We start from the raw sequence: 15,394 nt of genomic DNA on the forward strand, positions 1-15,394 counted from the left end.
GGGGGCAGTGGTTACTTCTGCTTTGTGTCGGGTGTGAGATCATTCACTCATTCCTCTGCCTTTTTTTTTCTCATGAGCATGTGGTTGAGCACCAGGCAGTGTTCCAGGTGCTGAGCAGACAGTGGAGAGCAAGACAGACGCAACTCTTTCCCTCTGGGAGCTAAGGTTCTAAAGTTGACCGTCTAAATGATTTCAAGTTCAGTAAAATTTAAAATTCGGTTCCTCAGTCACACAAGTACTCCAGAGCCATGTGAAGCTAGTGGCTACCGTTTGGGACAGCGCAGATACAGAACATTTCTGTTGTCGGGGAAAGTTCTGTCGGGCAGCACTGTTGTGAGGGGTGAACACAGCGATGATGGACGTGTCAGCCCTGCCCAGGGAGGGAGAGGCCTCGGGGAGCGTGAGAGGGTGCCCGGCGTCGGCTTCTCGCCTCCTTTTCGAGCCAGGTGGGGTCCTGGCTTGTCCAACAGCCCTTTGTTTGCTGTGGCCTGTGCGCAACACAGTGTGACCACAAGAGCTGGCTGCTGGTCACGGGGCAGTGGGGAGCGTTTCAGCCCATTGCTGCACAGTCTCTCCCGACACTGGTGAGTGAGGTCAGGGGCTGGTGTGCGAAGGAGGGTTTCCAAGCACCTCCTGCTTTGAGGTGGCCTGAGCAGCTGCTGCATGAGGCCCTTTTGGGACACCAAGCACAGCAACTCTTCCCCCGCTTACGTTTGTGGACCAGCAGCCAAGAAAGCTGGGACCCCTGCCTGAGGGTGGCTGGGAGAAGAGGTCGCCCAGCTGACTTGACATGGTCTGCTAAGGTAGGTGCCAGGCATCAGTTACCACGAAGAAAGATGTTTGTGCACAGAACTAGGTAAAGCTGGGCTTCGGGAGGCAGTGAGGCCTTTCTTCCCTTACCAACAATCCTAAATCAGAAGGTTCTTTTCAGTCCTCAGTGATGTGAAGTGGTGTCGTCGGGGGGGAGACGGGAGAGGCAGCGGGGTTTCTTACCGTGGACGTGTCAAGGTGTTTGTGCCCCAGAACGTGAAGGACTTTGCCCGAATTCCATGTTGTCCTCTCCTCCTTTCTTTTACCCTCTCACCTTGGTTTTTTTTTGGCCGTGTTGGGCCTTTGTTGCTGCGCGCGGGCTATCTCTAGTTGCAGCGAGCGGGGGCTGCTCTTCGTTGCGGTGCGCGGGCTTCTCATTGCGGCGGCTTCTCTTGTTCCAGAGCACGGACTCTAGGCACACGGGCTCAGTAGTCGTGGCACGCGGGCTCAGTAGTTGTGGCGAGCGGGCTTAGTTGCTCTGCGGCATGTGGGATCTTCCCGGACCAGGGCTCGAACCCGTGTCCCCTGCATTGGCAGGCGGATTCTTAACCACTGAGCCACCAGGCAGGCCCCCCCCCACCCCTCACCTTTTTAATTCTCTTTCTTTGAACCCCCAGCTCTGTGAACTCCACCTGCGGGAATTAATGAGTGGCTATTTCCCTTATAACCCCCCTTCCAGCACTCTCTGTGATTAAATGCTTTCCTGATGTGGCAAAACACATTTTAAAAAATGCAGCAAGACTTTGGACTGGAAAAAGTGAGGCTGGTTCTCATTACTTCACAGTCTTCTTTGTGTGCACAGCCCTTGGAGGCTGGAAGGCCGTCCTCTGTTCACGGGGAGAACTCTGTCCCTCAGGTTTTCTTACGTGTGGTCAGCCTTTCCCCATGGGGCTGGCTCTCTTGTTGCTTCCATAACTGACAGCTCTCTTCTTAATCCTTAATCGTGTAAGAAGATCTTTGAGGAGTAGGAGTTTCTCCAGAGCTGCCAGCAGGCCAGGGAGGAGAGAGGGGCCTCTATTGATCAAAACAGTGGTGAGAACAAAGGAAAATTTTTAAAAGGGTGAGAAAGAAGTCCCATTTGTTGAGCACTTACTATATGCCCGTCTCTAATTTAGGCACTTGATGTATCAATATTTTTCTCCTGTGCTCCTCAAAGCAGCCCTGTGGATAAATAGTAGCCTCAGTTTGCACATAAGGAAAGGGAGGCTCAGAGAAGTCAAGACACCTGTTGGAAATGCACAGCTGGTGAGAGTTGGAGCCTGGGGTTCATACCCAGGTCAGATGGAATCTGAGCCGTTGCTCTGCAAACCTTGAGAAAGCCGTGTCTATGCCCAGGGCCTGTGGATAATGGCTTTTCCTCTGACATTTCAGAAGCTGGGGCTTGGGCCGATGGCTCACTGGAATGATTCATGTGATCTCCTTCTCCTTCTCCCCTCCAGGTCACCGTGGAGTAACAAGTATGACCCCCCTTTGGAAGATGGGGCCATGCCTTCTGCTCGGCTGAGGAAGCTGGAGGTGGAAGCCAACAATGCCTTTGACCAGTACCGAGACCTGTGAGTTACGGACTCCCTTTGCCACGCAGCTCTTTCGATAGGTAGTTCATAGATGAAACGCGAGGCCAGGTCGTCTCCCTTAGACCTGCCACCTGGCTGGCCTAAACAGTAGAAGTTCTGAGCTCCCGCAGCAGGGCGCTGGGCCCGAGCGTGGTCATCGGGCCAGTCGTGAGAGGCTGCTGCTACCTTGCCCGGGCAGTGCTCTGCATCGTGCCTCTCAGGGACAGCACCTCCCTTGTGCAAGACCCAGTGCCAGATATCTCATACACGTCATCTTAAATCCTTAAATCCTCACAAATGTGGTCACTGTTTTAGTCCCTGTTTCCCAGATGAAGAAATCAAAGTTCAGAAAGATTAAGGTGTTTGTCCAAAAGGCAAGAGGCAGAGTGAGGAATCAAACCCGGCTCCGTCTGTCTCCAAAGGCCCCTCTGGTTTTCACTGCACTGCCTGCCCTGACTCTGTTCTCACCTGGAGCTCAGGGCACCTGCTTCCAGACCAGTCACCAGGGCGGGAGGAGTCGAGGTCCTTAAACAGTGGGCCTTGGGCAACCACCTCTGAGCCAGCATTTTGCTGACTCCCGAGTTTTGGGGGCCTCAGCCTGCACTTTGGGAAGTGTTTTCGCTGCACCTGCTTTCTGCTTCCATCCAGTCCCTCCACACCACCAAAAAGGGTGACCACTTAATTAATCCGCCTTGCAAGGAAAGTCTCCAAAGCAGGTTATCCTCTGAAGCGTTTTTTCTTAATCTGTAGAATCTCATTTTTAATTCAGTTCTGTATTGAAAATGTAACAACACTGGAATACATGCAATGCTACCTCAGTACAGATTCAGTCATTTGGGGAGGGCGTGGCATACACTCTGCAAAGGGCCAGATAGTAAACATTTTAGGCTTTACAGGCTACACAGTCTCTATCCCTTTTTCTTTGTTCTTTCTTTTTTATGTATATTTTATCCTTTAAAAATGTAAAACCGTCTTCTTGAGGCTTGAGGTAGGTGGGAATTGGCCTTCGGTCTACAGGGTGCCCTCCCTGACCTGACCTAGGATATAGGCAAGAAAATGGAAATGAGAGAAACGAAGCATCTGAACGGCGGAAACCACTGTCTGAAAGCTGGTGTTGTTACACTTCAAGGAGTCTCAGGTCTCCATCTTGCAGACAGTTGGCGTGGTTTTCCAGTTTTTAGCAGATTTGATGTAACGCATATAAAAAAGAATTTACTTTACAAGCTGGTCTGGGAGGAAAAGTGACACTTTTCAGTCTGACACACGGACAGACAAAAAGACCCACAACACACAAGCAGAAGCTCTGAGGAAGCCATGAACAAATGGCCCTGAACGTTTCGGTAGCTCCCGAACGGCACTGTGTGACCCAGCTTTATCTGGGGTGTCTGTCATGTGCCAGTATCGTATATACGTTATCTTTAATCCTTTCAAGAACCTCTGGGGGAGATGATTTTCCCTTTTTTATATACAGATGAGGAGATTGAGGTTCCCAGGGGCTAAATGACTCACCACAGGACACAGAGGCGAAGAGCTAGGACTTGAGTCCATATTTGCCTGAAGTTTCCACAACTTATTGATTTTCACCATTAGAGTGAATTCACTGATTAAAGCGTTCTTATGTCTAGAAATGTGCCCTGTGGTAGAATAGCTCCTCTTCCAGTGATGCTGAGCGATGTCCTCGTTGCTGTCACCTCTGGTTTATTTGTAGTTGGTCTTACCTGGCCATTTGGCAAGAAGCCTATCCAGCTGCTAAATAAGAATTCCCAAGTGGAATCAGCTTCATGGGGTCATGATAATATTGATAATAAGAGAGCAGTGGTAATAACAGCAGTTACCAGCCAGTGGCTGGGCGAGCACAGTGTTCACTGCCTCTCAGTCTCATTTGATCTTCACATCAACCTGTGCAAGAGGATTGTCCCCATTTTACAAATGAGTTGACAGGTTTAGGGAGGTGAAGTCACTTGCCCAACTTCACACAGCCAGTAACGTATTTCGCATGTTATGGTCCAGTATGAAACCGTCCTTATCCAACTCCAGAGCCCAACAGTTATCCATCTACCTGACTGACGTTTGAGTGTTTGCTTGCCAAGCCCTGGGGCACTGGCCTTGAATATGGAGGGCCACGTCCCTGTCTGTGCGGTGCGTCCACTGTGGGAGGACGAACAATAGAGTGACGCCCGGGCCGGAAAGGAGTGGTCTGGGCAGAGGGCTGCCTGTGCCAGCGGCTCCAAGGATCAGCACGAGGCTGGTTCTGATTTCTTAGAGGCTAAACATTTGGGCTGTGATTTCCCGAATAAAGCAATGCAGACGTGTTGGTGCCCTGTGCTGCCGTTTGGGCCCAGGCCCAGGGAAGAGGCTGGTGTCGTCTCTGACTCCTTTCTCCCTCCTGTCTCGCTGGTTCACGTGTATAATGACACGTGGTCAGTCTTAGACGTGTGCCTTCTGTGGGGTCTTGACTGGCCTAACATCGTAAGCCTTTCCCCATCACCATTAAAAAGTCTTCACTGTGATCCCCCAATCCTTACAGCAACTCTGTAGGGTAAGTGGGAGTTACCTCATTTAACAGACGATGAAACCGATGCTCAGAGAAGTCCTCCAGTGGTTAATCTGCTAGGAAACGGCAGGAGCTGGGCTCGTACCCTCGGTCTGACTCTCTGCGCCGCCTCCTGAGAAGGCTTCCCTGCCTGGGCGAGCGTCCACTTTGAAGGTGGCGTTAAGCCTTAATGACCCGTATTTCTCTGGGGCTGTGCATGGGCCTGCACTCTCCTGTAAAGGTGAGCGGGGCTGCGGGGGCTTGGGGAGGGGGTGAAAGGACAGCTTCCTCCACCCAGTGGCGGATCTAACAGGACAAGCCAGCCCCGGAGGTTCTGGGATGGTCTGTGGAGGTGGAATCCTGGCCCAGAGAATGCCGTCTGTCCCCAGCAGCATCAGTGTGCTTTTCCGTGGGGGAGGAGAGAGTACAAGGCCTGCGGGTGGCACCCACAGAGGAGGGCAGGAGGCCCTTCATGCCCTTGTATGTGAGGGGAGGCCCGGTTCTCCCTGTCTCAGCAACCTCAGGCCACCGGGCTGGCTAGAGCTGTCATTGGGCAACCAGAGTCAGCAGTTTCAAAGCACCCTGTGTTATCAGTGTCCTGAGGACGCCCTCTCCTGAGGCCTTACGTGAGGACGAATGCAAGTCTCCTTTTTCTTTCTTTCCTTCCTTTCCCTTTCTCCTTCCCTGCCCCCTCCCTCCCAGTACCTTGCTCACCTCTGGAAGTCCCCGTCGTCAGAGTGCCCTGTGACTTGTTAGTGGCCATGTCAGTGACCTGGGCAGGGCCAGAGCCTGAGCTCTTCCCCCTGTGGTTCTGGAGCAGACGGAGATGAGCGAGGGGCTCGGAGGCCTTGAGCAGCACAGGCCAGTGGTCGCTCCAGGTTTTCTAGGGACCTGGACCAGATCGTTCCAAGGGAGGCAGGGGCAGTAGGTCATGCCTTCCTCTTTATGCTTCATCCCTGCCCCTCCGCAGTCTAGACCTCTTCCTGCAGGAAGGAAGACTCCTTTGCTGTCACCCAGTGAAGGAAGCCACAGCGCTCCTCCGTGGATTCTTCCACCTGCCTGCCTTTCACGTGGACACGTGGACGCAGGCAGCAGTTCCTCTGAGGGGAGGCTCCCCGACACTGCCTCACGTCTGCTGGCTCTGGTTGCCGAGTTGCTGCCTGAGCAGCCGGCAGGATGGCCCATGTCCTGGGCTTGCCGAGGGGTGCCGGAGCCTCGGGCAGACCCAGCCCTGCCAGAAGGAAGAGAGGGTGATTGGAAGGACGCCGCCAGGAGAGGACGGGCACACCATCGCTCCTAGGAGGGCTGGATGCGGACAGCTGCCGCTCCAGGGTGCCCTGCTCCAAAGTGGGGCTTGGCCTGTGCCCCCCGGGGGCTGAGCAGGCCCATCCCCTGTACTAGGCCCGACTTTAACTCCTCCTGACCCCCCAGTGTGTGTGAATGCTGGGGCCCTGCTGGATTGCAGAGTTACGACCGAGTTTGGCTTGTGCTCCGGCCTCTCGACCAGTCCCCACCTCAAATGACTGAAAGCTGCCAGACTGGCCCTCGGGCTTAGAATTAGAACCCCCTTGTTGCGGGAGCAGCTGTGCTGTAAGGAGCCTTCGGGGGCTCCTTGTTCCGCGACTCCTGGCAGGAAGGACCCTCGCCCTACGCTGGGAAGGCCGCGCTGAGCTCAGCTCACAGAGATTTGTTGGCTTCTGAAGGGCTGCAGGTTTGACAGAAGAAAAATGGGGAAGAAGTCCCTGGCAGTCCAGTGGTTAGGTCTCTGCGCTCTCACTGCTGAGGGCCAGGCTTCAACCCCCTGGTTGGGGAACTAAAATCTCACAAGCTGTGTGGCACAGGGAAAAAAGGAAAAGAAAAAAACAAAGAGGCCTAAGGTGCTCTTTCCTGCCACGTCCTCCTCCGGCGTGGACCTCTCCCCCTCCCCAACTGTTGGCTGTGCCTTAAGACTGAACCTGCGGCCACGGTAGTGAAGACGGCTTCCTGGTTCCGCTTCCTCCTGTGCTGGTCCTGGCCCGTCAACCTTTTTCTTCCTCCTGATGTTCTCCTTAACACGATGAGTGGAAGGAGACCTCGGGGAGCGTGGAGCCAGCTGAGATGCGATCCAGGCCGGGCGAAGGGGGCTTCTCTCTGCCGTGAGAGAGAAAAGCTTCTTCCCCAGCACCCCGAGGGAAAGCCTTGGCTTCTGTCCTCGGGCTCTGGACTTTGATCCCTGGGGCTGTAAAGGTTTTGACTTTGTAGGGAATTGGGATGTGGAACTGGTGTGGTCCGAGTGAGGGGCCAGGCCAGGGACACACTGACGAACAGGCCCTCTGGCTTGCAGCTCCGGTGGGGATGTGGCCCCCCTCTCTCCTGCCTGTGCACAGCATTTCTCCATATAGCTTAAAAGTGCCAGCAGTTTGGAGCACAACTCCTTTCCCAAGGTGGGCCAGTGGCGCGTAGGGGCCCAGGGAGGTGAGCTGTGTGTTCTGCATGATTCCTTTGAAGCCCCCCAGTTCTGGCTTCCCCCCTGCTCCTCCCAGGTCCCTGCCACGTTCTCACCATCCCACCCTCCCGTCCCTCCAACATTTACTGATTTCCTTCTTTGCCGTCACCAGTGACAGAAAGGGATTGTGGTGGTAACTTTTCCCCAAGAAAATAACTGTTAAGCAACCATTGATAGCACGGCTCTGATCTTAGATTTAAAATAGTCCATTTGCCGAAAATGCTCAGGAGATGACAGGCAGGTTTTGCTGGAGTGCTGGCGCTGGGGGAAGTCCTGATCAACTCTCCAGTCATCTGGAACGTCATCACTTCTCTCCCCGCAAGCCCTCCCACCTTGGTCGCCGACATCCAGGCTACTCTCATTCTCTGCCAAGCCCCAGGATGGTTTCCTGACTCTAATTCATGGGCTGGCTCAGTTAGCCCCTGGGGAAGAGGGAGAGGTCGTAGAAAGGGCCTCCTCTCGGGTGGCTGGCTCACAGGGTCACTGCTGTCTTGGCAGAGTTGTCTCTGCCTTCTCAGGCCTTAAGCCTGGGGTAGCTCGTCGGTCACAGAACCTCATCACGTGACCTAAGTGAGCCATCTTTCTTGGGAGAGACTTAGTAGAGGGTCAGCACTTGCAGCTGCCAGAGAAACATCTTATTTGTGGTGTGAGCCACCAGTTGGCTGCTACGAACCCCACGATCAGTGCTTTGCGTTTTCAGGTTCCCAGAGAAGATGGGAAACCTTCCCCACTCTGGCTTTCACCCTGGGTCCTCTGTCGGCCCAGGTTCTGTTGAGACCAGATGTTCTGACCGAAGGGGCTGGCACTGCTTTCTTTCAGAGATGATTGCTCCCATCTGTGCCAGGCATCTTGCCCCGCGCTCTGCGGTCCTTGGCTCTTGGCTTGCAGCAGATAATACCTTCAAACATGCGGTTGCAATTTATTGGCCTTATAAGTTAATTTTAGTGGGTGTGCAATTGATTGAAATCAAAGCTTAACGAAGGCCAGAGTCTAGGGGGTGGGGGAGCGGGGCGGGAAGGCATTTTGTGTTCTTCTTTTGCTTCAGGTCTGAGATAATCTTCAAAAGCCTTAATTAGGTTTCCTAATCAGCCCTTCTTGTCTGGAAGACGTTTACAGAGTGAAACAAGGCTGGCGTCCCTGTGGCAGCCCCAGAGCCTGCGAGCCTCTCCGGCAGCGGCCGGGCGCTGGCAGATGGGCCTTCCCGCGGCTCCCCGCCTCCTCTCCCCCGCTGGGACCGGGTCACAGTTGTGGCTGCTTCCGCTCCTTCCTTCCCTTCTCTGCGCCTCTGTCACGTGACGTTTGAGCGACACCAGCCCAGCGAAGGCAGGGCATCCGTGTTCCTGTGCAGAGAAAGTTTGTTGCCTTGGTTTCTTGGGTCCTTGAAACTCCATGTTCCCAGCTGCCGTCTCAGACCTCTCACCCTGGGCTCCCCGGGGCTGCCCCTTCCTGGGATGTGAGCATTGGGCCTGGAGAGTTTCAGTGTTTCAGTCCTGATGGGAATCGTAGGTGGCAGCGGGAGGCTTTCTGATGAAATGGAGGTAGCAGAAGTATGGGAAGCAGGTAACTGGTGGTCGGTGGGGACACCTGGCAGCAGGCACAGACACCTCCCAGCAGAAGTCACTGTGTCCGCGTCAGGCTGCAGAGTGGGGGAGGGCCTGGGCTTTGAAAGAGACTTGGCCTTGATTCGCTGGTCTGCCCTTACTCACTGACTTGGGGCGAGTGGTCCGCTTTCTGGCCTCTGTTTCCTTATCTGTCAGCAAGGTGCCACTGCCCATCTTGGGGGGTGGGGGGTGGGGGTGGGTGAGGGCAGTCAGTGAGGCGCTGTTCCCAAGGCTCACCTTGCACTCATGGTGTCCACTCACACCTTCAAGTGTGACAGAATTATCCTCGCCTTGCAGCAGTGACCTGTGTGGCTGGGAGGTGGTTTTGGTGCAGACATGGCGAGGCAGCAGGCCGCGTTAGGAGGCTTCGGGTCCTGGTGGGGCTTTGCCGTAGACCGCAGCAAGACCTTGAGTAAATCTGTTGCAGAAATGGAGTGAGGTAGCTCCCGTCCGCGGTGACGGGAGAGAGCACTTAGCACGGAGCCACAGATACCTCCCGAGAGCCTGCCGTGCTCTGAGCACTGCAGGTGCCGTGGGGGTGGGTCAGGCAGGCCCCTTGGGCCCAGCAGGGGTGAGGAGGTACACAGGGGAAGAAGTGAACAAACGAACGAAGGACTCGCACCCTTTGGTAAGTGCTGAGAAGGACCAAAAACTGGGCGCTGCATCTATAGCAGTGGCCGAGGAGGGGCCGTGGGGTGACTGGAGCGGGCGTCCCTGTCGCAGAGGAGCATCACCAGAGCAGGCCTGGCTGGCATCTGGGACCTTGGATCTGGGAGGTTTTGTTCCATTCCCTGATAGGAGCAGTCATGACGTGGAAACTGTCGCGCAAACGCTATGGTTTGCGCAGAACTGCAGCCTCCGTGCTGGAGCCTGGAGCTGCGGTGTGTGCCAGGCAGAGGAGCTCAGCAGTAAGAGCCCTGGGCACCGAGGCTCGGGGCGGGGCGGGGTGGGGCTCCCCGGGGACAGCACTTCACACACCGTCCCGGCCCGTCGTCGCTGGGGAATTAGGCGCACCTCGTGTGACTCCGCGGGGCGGGGTGGGGGCAGCCTTGGAAGCCTGGACCCGGTTCCCTCCCTCGGCGGCTGTGCCCTGTCTCCTTGGAATAACTCCCGGCTGCGAGCACGACTCTTCTGAGTCCTGTGAGTCCTCCTAGCAAATCGTGGAAGCTCGGGTGGTCGTGGGGAGCCATGCTCAGCCGTGTGACCTGGTGGGGAGGGGCTCACTGGTGTGGCCAGGGCACAGGGGCCATGCGGAGAGGTGCACGGGCCCTCGTCCAGCACAGGCCTGGGGTGTAGTCCTCAGCACCCGGGGCAGGGTCTGGAGGGTCCCGGGATGCGTGGGACAGCTCTGGCTGTGCGTCCTGAGAGATCCCTCCAGAAGTTGTTTGGGGGCTGGGGTGCGAGACCCTGACTCGGACTCCTCTTACTCTGGCTGCTCGGTCCTCACCGCTCCCCCGCTAGTCTGGCTGAGCGACACCTGTGGGTTGAGGTTACCCTGTGTTTCCCACCACCAGAAACAGCCAGGCCCGGTTACCTTTGGTCTCCAGAGTCAGAACCCAGCCGGGAGATGGGTGGAAGCACTGAGCAGAGTAAGCGTGAGGTGATGGAATCGTTCAGGAAAGTTCTGGGGCAGGTGAGACCTGGACCATCGGGACTGGCCATTGGCCTGGCTGCCTGCCCCTTCACACAGGTCTGGGTGGCCCCCGCCGCGTGAACCTTTTCCCCCTTGCCCGGAGGTGGAGGGCCTCTCCCGGGTCTGAAGGTCTCCCGAGGGACCCTGCCACAGTGCCGCTTGCTACACATCCTGTGCCCCAGGGACCGCGTGGTAAAGGTGGGGAAGTCATGCCTGGCTCTCAGCTTGTCGGCAGCATAATTAGTGTGTTTGGGTTTCCACCTACATTATTTGTATCTTCCATGCATTTGGAGGGCCTCTGGGAACCCGCCCTGCCTGCTGTGGGCCTCCGGCTGCCAGTCGGGCCGGTGTGAGAGTGCTGGAGGCAGCTAAGGGGGAAGCCAAGGTCGCCTCAGCTGCGCTGTTTTGATGGAGTGGGAGACGCGTGGAGAGACGCCCTGTCTGCTTTGGGGTGAGTTGGGTCGAGTCGCTTCCTGCTCTCGTGGTGTAAGTTTCAGCTGCTCTGAGCCCTGCTCTGAAGCAGGGGCGTTTCCTGCGGTTCCCAGAGCCCGTGCACGCAGGGTCCAGACAGGCCACTCTTTGCCCCCCAGCCTGGAGGCCAGTGATGGTGCGTCCACGTGGGTCCCCTTCGCCAGGCTCCTGAGGCCGTGCCCAGGGTCTGCTTGCCTTGGCACGCGCTGTCTGCTTTTCATCTGCTGGAAGAAAGTTAAATGGAAAACAGGAGCATGCAGAAGACAAGCTCATTTACAAACATGATCCCCGACTCAGCATCAAGGACTCTGGTTCCTCCAGGATTCCTGGGTTCTGTCACCGCACGGCAGCCAGTCACGCTTCGGGTTATGTGGCTGCACGTGTTGGGGTGAAGCGAGGACCGGCTTCCTCCGGTGGCGGTGCTCCCTGGTGCTGCCGGGCACCCTGTGCTGCCAGGGAAGCTGCTTCGTGCGAGTATCGAGGGTGGGTGGTCTTCCAGCCGTTCAGCCAGCAGGCCTCTGCTGCCACCTTGAAGTGGAGGGCCCTCCTTCCAGAACTCCCAGTGCAGGGTTCTCGGTGTTGCACAGACTCCTGGCCACTTGGTGTACCCCTTCCTTCCTTCCCTGACTTTCTCCTGCACTTGAGGCAGCATTGTTTACAGCAGCGTGTGTGTGTGTGCGTGTGTGTGTGTGTGTGTGAGAGAGAGAGAGAGAGAGAGAGAGAGAGAGAGAGAGAGAGAGAGAGAATTTACCTAAGTCCAGCCCCACAGGCTAAACCAGGGCCATGAGAACAGGACGTGGCTCTGGGGCAGCCAGCTCCCCAGTTCTCAGCTGTGTGACTTGGGTGCATTCCTTTCGCTCTCTGGGTTTCCACCATCTTAACTGTAGAATAATGTATGCAAAGCCCCTGACACAGAATGGGTTCTCAAAAACGGCAGCTCTTGGGTGATGGTGATGGCAACTCCAGAAGGCCTTGACCGTCCACATCCTCCCGGGTGGGCAGTGTGTTCACGGGTAGCCCGAGAGGCAGAGGATGCTCACGGGTGGCATGCAGTGCGGACGGTGTGGTCAGGTGCCAGGCCAGCTCGGCGGCCCCTGCAGCAGAACCATTGTTTCCAGAGAGGCCTTCATTATTCCTCTTTAAGTAAAAAAATAAAAACCTCGTAAAGCGAGGCTGTAAAGCGCCGCAGCCACGGTCCAGATGTGCACGTCTGAGTGCAACTGGCATTGAAGTCGCGCCTGCCTAAGCCGATCGGCATGTTTGCTATGGGGACTGTTGCACCTGTGTGTGCTGGAAGGAGTGTCTGCAGAATACCTGTCCCGTGTCCGTGGGCAGATTCTGGGACGCGTTCCAAAAACCATGGTGGAAACGGCTGTCACTGGAGGTGTGTAAGCAAAGTTTTGGTCAACTTAAGATGTTGGGAATCTGCACTGTGGCGCTCAGAGTCTGCCTCACACCGGCCCTCATGCGGCCACCTGATCCTGGAGTGTCAGAGCTGGGAGAGACCCCAGTGAACCTCGGGTCCAATGTTTTCATCTTGCAAATGAGAAAACCACATTGGTGCCGCACACATATCCGTTGCCTTCCTCTTGGCTTTGTTTAATGAAGCCGGCTGCAGAAGCTCACGCTCCAGCACCTAAGGGTGTGGCCTTGTGCTGGCCCCCCACCCCCCACCGACTTGTCTGGGTTTGGGGGTGACTGCCTGTCCTCCGAATCGCAGGTGTCATCGCGCTGCCAGAGATCCACGTCCGCTCCGGCCTCCTGCCCAGTCCCGGGAAGGCTGCCCAGCCCACTTTCGGCTAAAGGAGCACGTCTGAATGAACCCTGCTCCCAGCAGATCTGTGCTGGCTGTGGTTCTTTTGTGGGGGTCATGGCATGTGACTCATTACCTGTTGGGGCCTCTGTATCAGAGCCACAAGTCCAGCTATTCTCCCAGGAGGCGATTTGATGGGAAAGAGGGAGGGCCAGCCTCCAAGCCGATTCCAGTCCCGGCTTCCCTGTTACATGCGCAGCCCCACGTTGGCCAAGCCTGGTTACAGCCCAGATTCCTGAAACAAGTTTCCATCCTGGTCTCCACGCACACCTCAGCCTCAAACACTCCATAAAGCTTTAGGAGCCCAACTAGGTTTGGGGTTTTTTGTTTTTTTTTTTTCCTTTTGTGAAGTAGGTCATTTTGAGTATGAAGTATTATGTTTTCCCTTTTGTCTCCTCCTCCCCAGCAGTCCTGAGGTTGGAGAGTTATGGTCATAGAATCTGTATGCATGACGCTGACTTTGGTCAAGTGGAGGAGTGCATTTCAGGGGGAAACGACATAGCTCTCTGGGAAAAAGAGAGTCACTGACACCCCAGGCTTTTCGCTGATCCAGGTTCAGGGTCTAACTCGCCCAGGCGCTTCAGTGTGATTGGCTGTGTGGGGCAATAGCCAACCCACCTGAGGGGCTTGCCTGTGGCTCCTGGCTTATCCAGCGCAGTGCCCTGGTGACCTGGTCTTTTGAAGTTGATGAAACCTGGTTGTGGTCAACATGCTGTTTTTCAGATAGTGGGACTTAACGGAGCCAATCCAGGTGCCCCCATCTCCTTAATGCCAGCTGTCTGAATTCTCTGCAGTTCCATTTGCCTTAAAAAAATATTAATCTGCTGGGAAGCTCTTGAAAGCCACCAACCGTGGAGCCGATGGCGCTTGGTTGAAAGAGTTCACTCTTGGGTGGACGTCAGAGCAGCGTTTTCCTCTCGTTCCCGGGTTGGTCTGGGTCGGTCTATCGGTTCCCCTACTGATGCTCCTGGAACTCTGAAAGGCCCCACTGTTGCCTGGTTCGACTTTCCAAGCCGGCTTCTCTGCAGCGTCCCCACAGACTGTCCCTGTGTCCCTGTGGCTAACAGGTCATTCACCGTCCTCACCGTGTGTGTGGATTTCAGCCCTCACTCCCTGAAGGTACCAGGGCTAATAAAAGCCCAGGGGTTTCGTCTTTGGGCGTCCACGTTTTAAAGATGTTCCCCGAGCTGCCCCCTTGACCAGAGACCTCTGGGCCTCCCCTTTTGTGCCCAGCGCGGCTGGGCCATGGCAGTGGTCCTGGGACCGTCCTCCCTCCCTGCCCTGTGGAGGAGGGGCAGAGCACAGGCCGGCCGGGTGAACCCCTCAGCCGCCTGCTTGCAGCGCCAGGCCACTCTTGATGCCTCGTTCATGCTGCCGTGCGCAGCCCGAGAGCGAGTCGCCAGGGATGGCAGAGCCCCCTTATTGAAATAGCATGTTAGCATTTAAACAATATTAATACTATTTGACTCATTAAATATACAAAGGCCAGCTAAAGTGCTTCCATGTGTGTGCTGTTAGTTCTGGCGGGCGACTCCTCAGATGGCTTTATGTGGTTTCAGACAACATTTTAGCACATTCTTAAAATACCCACAAAAGCCTTTATGTAAAAACTCATAAATGTGAACCACATAAAAATTATTTTTTTTCCCGTTTCATGTCATTATGATCAAAGTACAGTAGGTAAGAATAAATTTCCAAAAACTTGTTGAGGTCCCTCTTTAATTAACGCTTCACGCGCAGAGCAGGGCCATAAACCGTGGGACGGGGTCTGTCAGTGCCCCGTGGCTACTCTGCCACACAGGCTGGCCTTCTGGGCGATTCTGAGCCGGCCCTTTCTAATCACGCGTCCTCCAGTCCCTTTGTCCTGGAACATCGGGTTGAGACTCGCAGCCGTGCGCGTCCCTAGAGGCCCCTTTAGGTGAATGGAATGTGGGTCCGCTCTGGCGCTGCTGCCCTCGTCTCTTTACTGAAGGTCCGATCGCCTGTAAGTTAGGGGAGTACCCAACGGGACACTCTCCCAGCTATGAAACCAATTACGGAGCTCACGTGGCTCCGTGGAAGGGTGCTCATGATCCCGGCCAAGTGAGGAGAGCCGAGCCCAGCCCCGTACCCTTGCTGTGCCTACAGTTACATAAAAGTAAGCGTCTGGACAGAGACCGGAGGGGAATTTGGAAAAATGAGATTTATGGGATAAGCTGATTTATGGTGTTGTGGGCTAAATTGTAAACTTCCTTTTTTTAAAATAATGTTCTTCTAATAATTTTTTTAATTTGGGGGAAGAATAGTAACCCACGTGAGCATCAGAGTCGAGCTTGCATTTTTACCTCCTTTGTCTCCAACATTTTGTAACGTTGGACCTGGTCAGTGTGGCCCACAAGGGAAGCTGAGGATGCCAGGGAGGAGCTGCCCGGAGCGGAGCCGGGCCCTGAGGTGGGACTTTGGAGTGGAAATGGCCAGTTCCGCCCCGCAAAACGGTAATGCTGTTGTTTTATTCT

At 55.4% G+C, this 15,394-nt stretch overlaps 1 protein-coding gene across 2 annotated transcripts in view; it reads left to right on the forward strand.

Moving 5' to 3' along the window:
- Positions 1-15,394, forward strand: part of CAPZB (capping actin protein of muscle Z-line subunit beta) — a 136,364-nt gene that overhangs the window by 98,977 nt on the left and 21,993 nt on the right. For both annotated transcript variants that reach the window (XM_030876473.3, XM_030876481.2), the window contains exon 4: positions 2,250-2,363. In XM_030876473.3, the coding sequence (XP_030732333.1) occupies positions 2,250-2,363 (114 nt within the window). The remainder of the gene's footprint in view (positions 1-2,249; positions 2,364-15,394) is intronic.

The sequence above is a fragment of the Globicephala melas genome, chromosome 1 (genome assembly GCF_963455315.2).
Source record: "Globicephala melas chromosome 1, mGloMel1.2, whole genome shotgun sequence".
Taxonomy (NCBI): Eukaryota; Metazoa; Chordata; class Mammalia; order Artiodactyla; family Delphinidae; genus Globicephala; species Globicephala melas.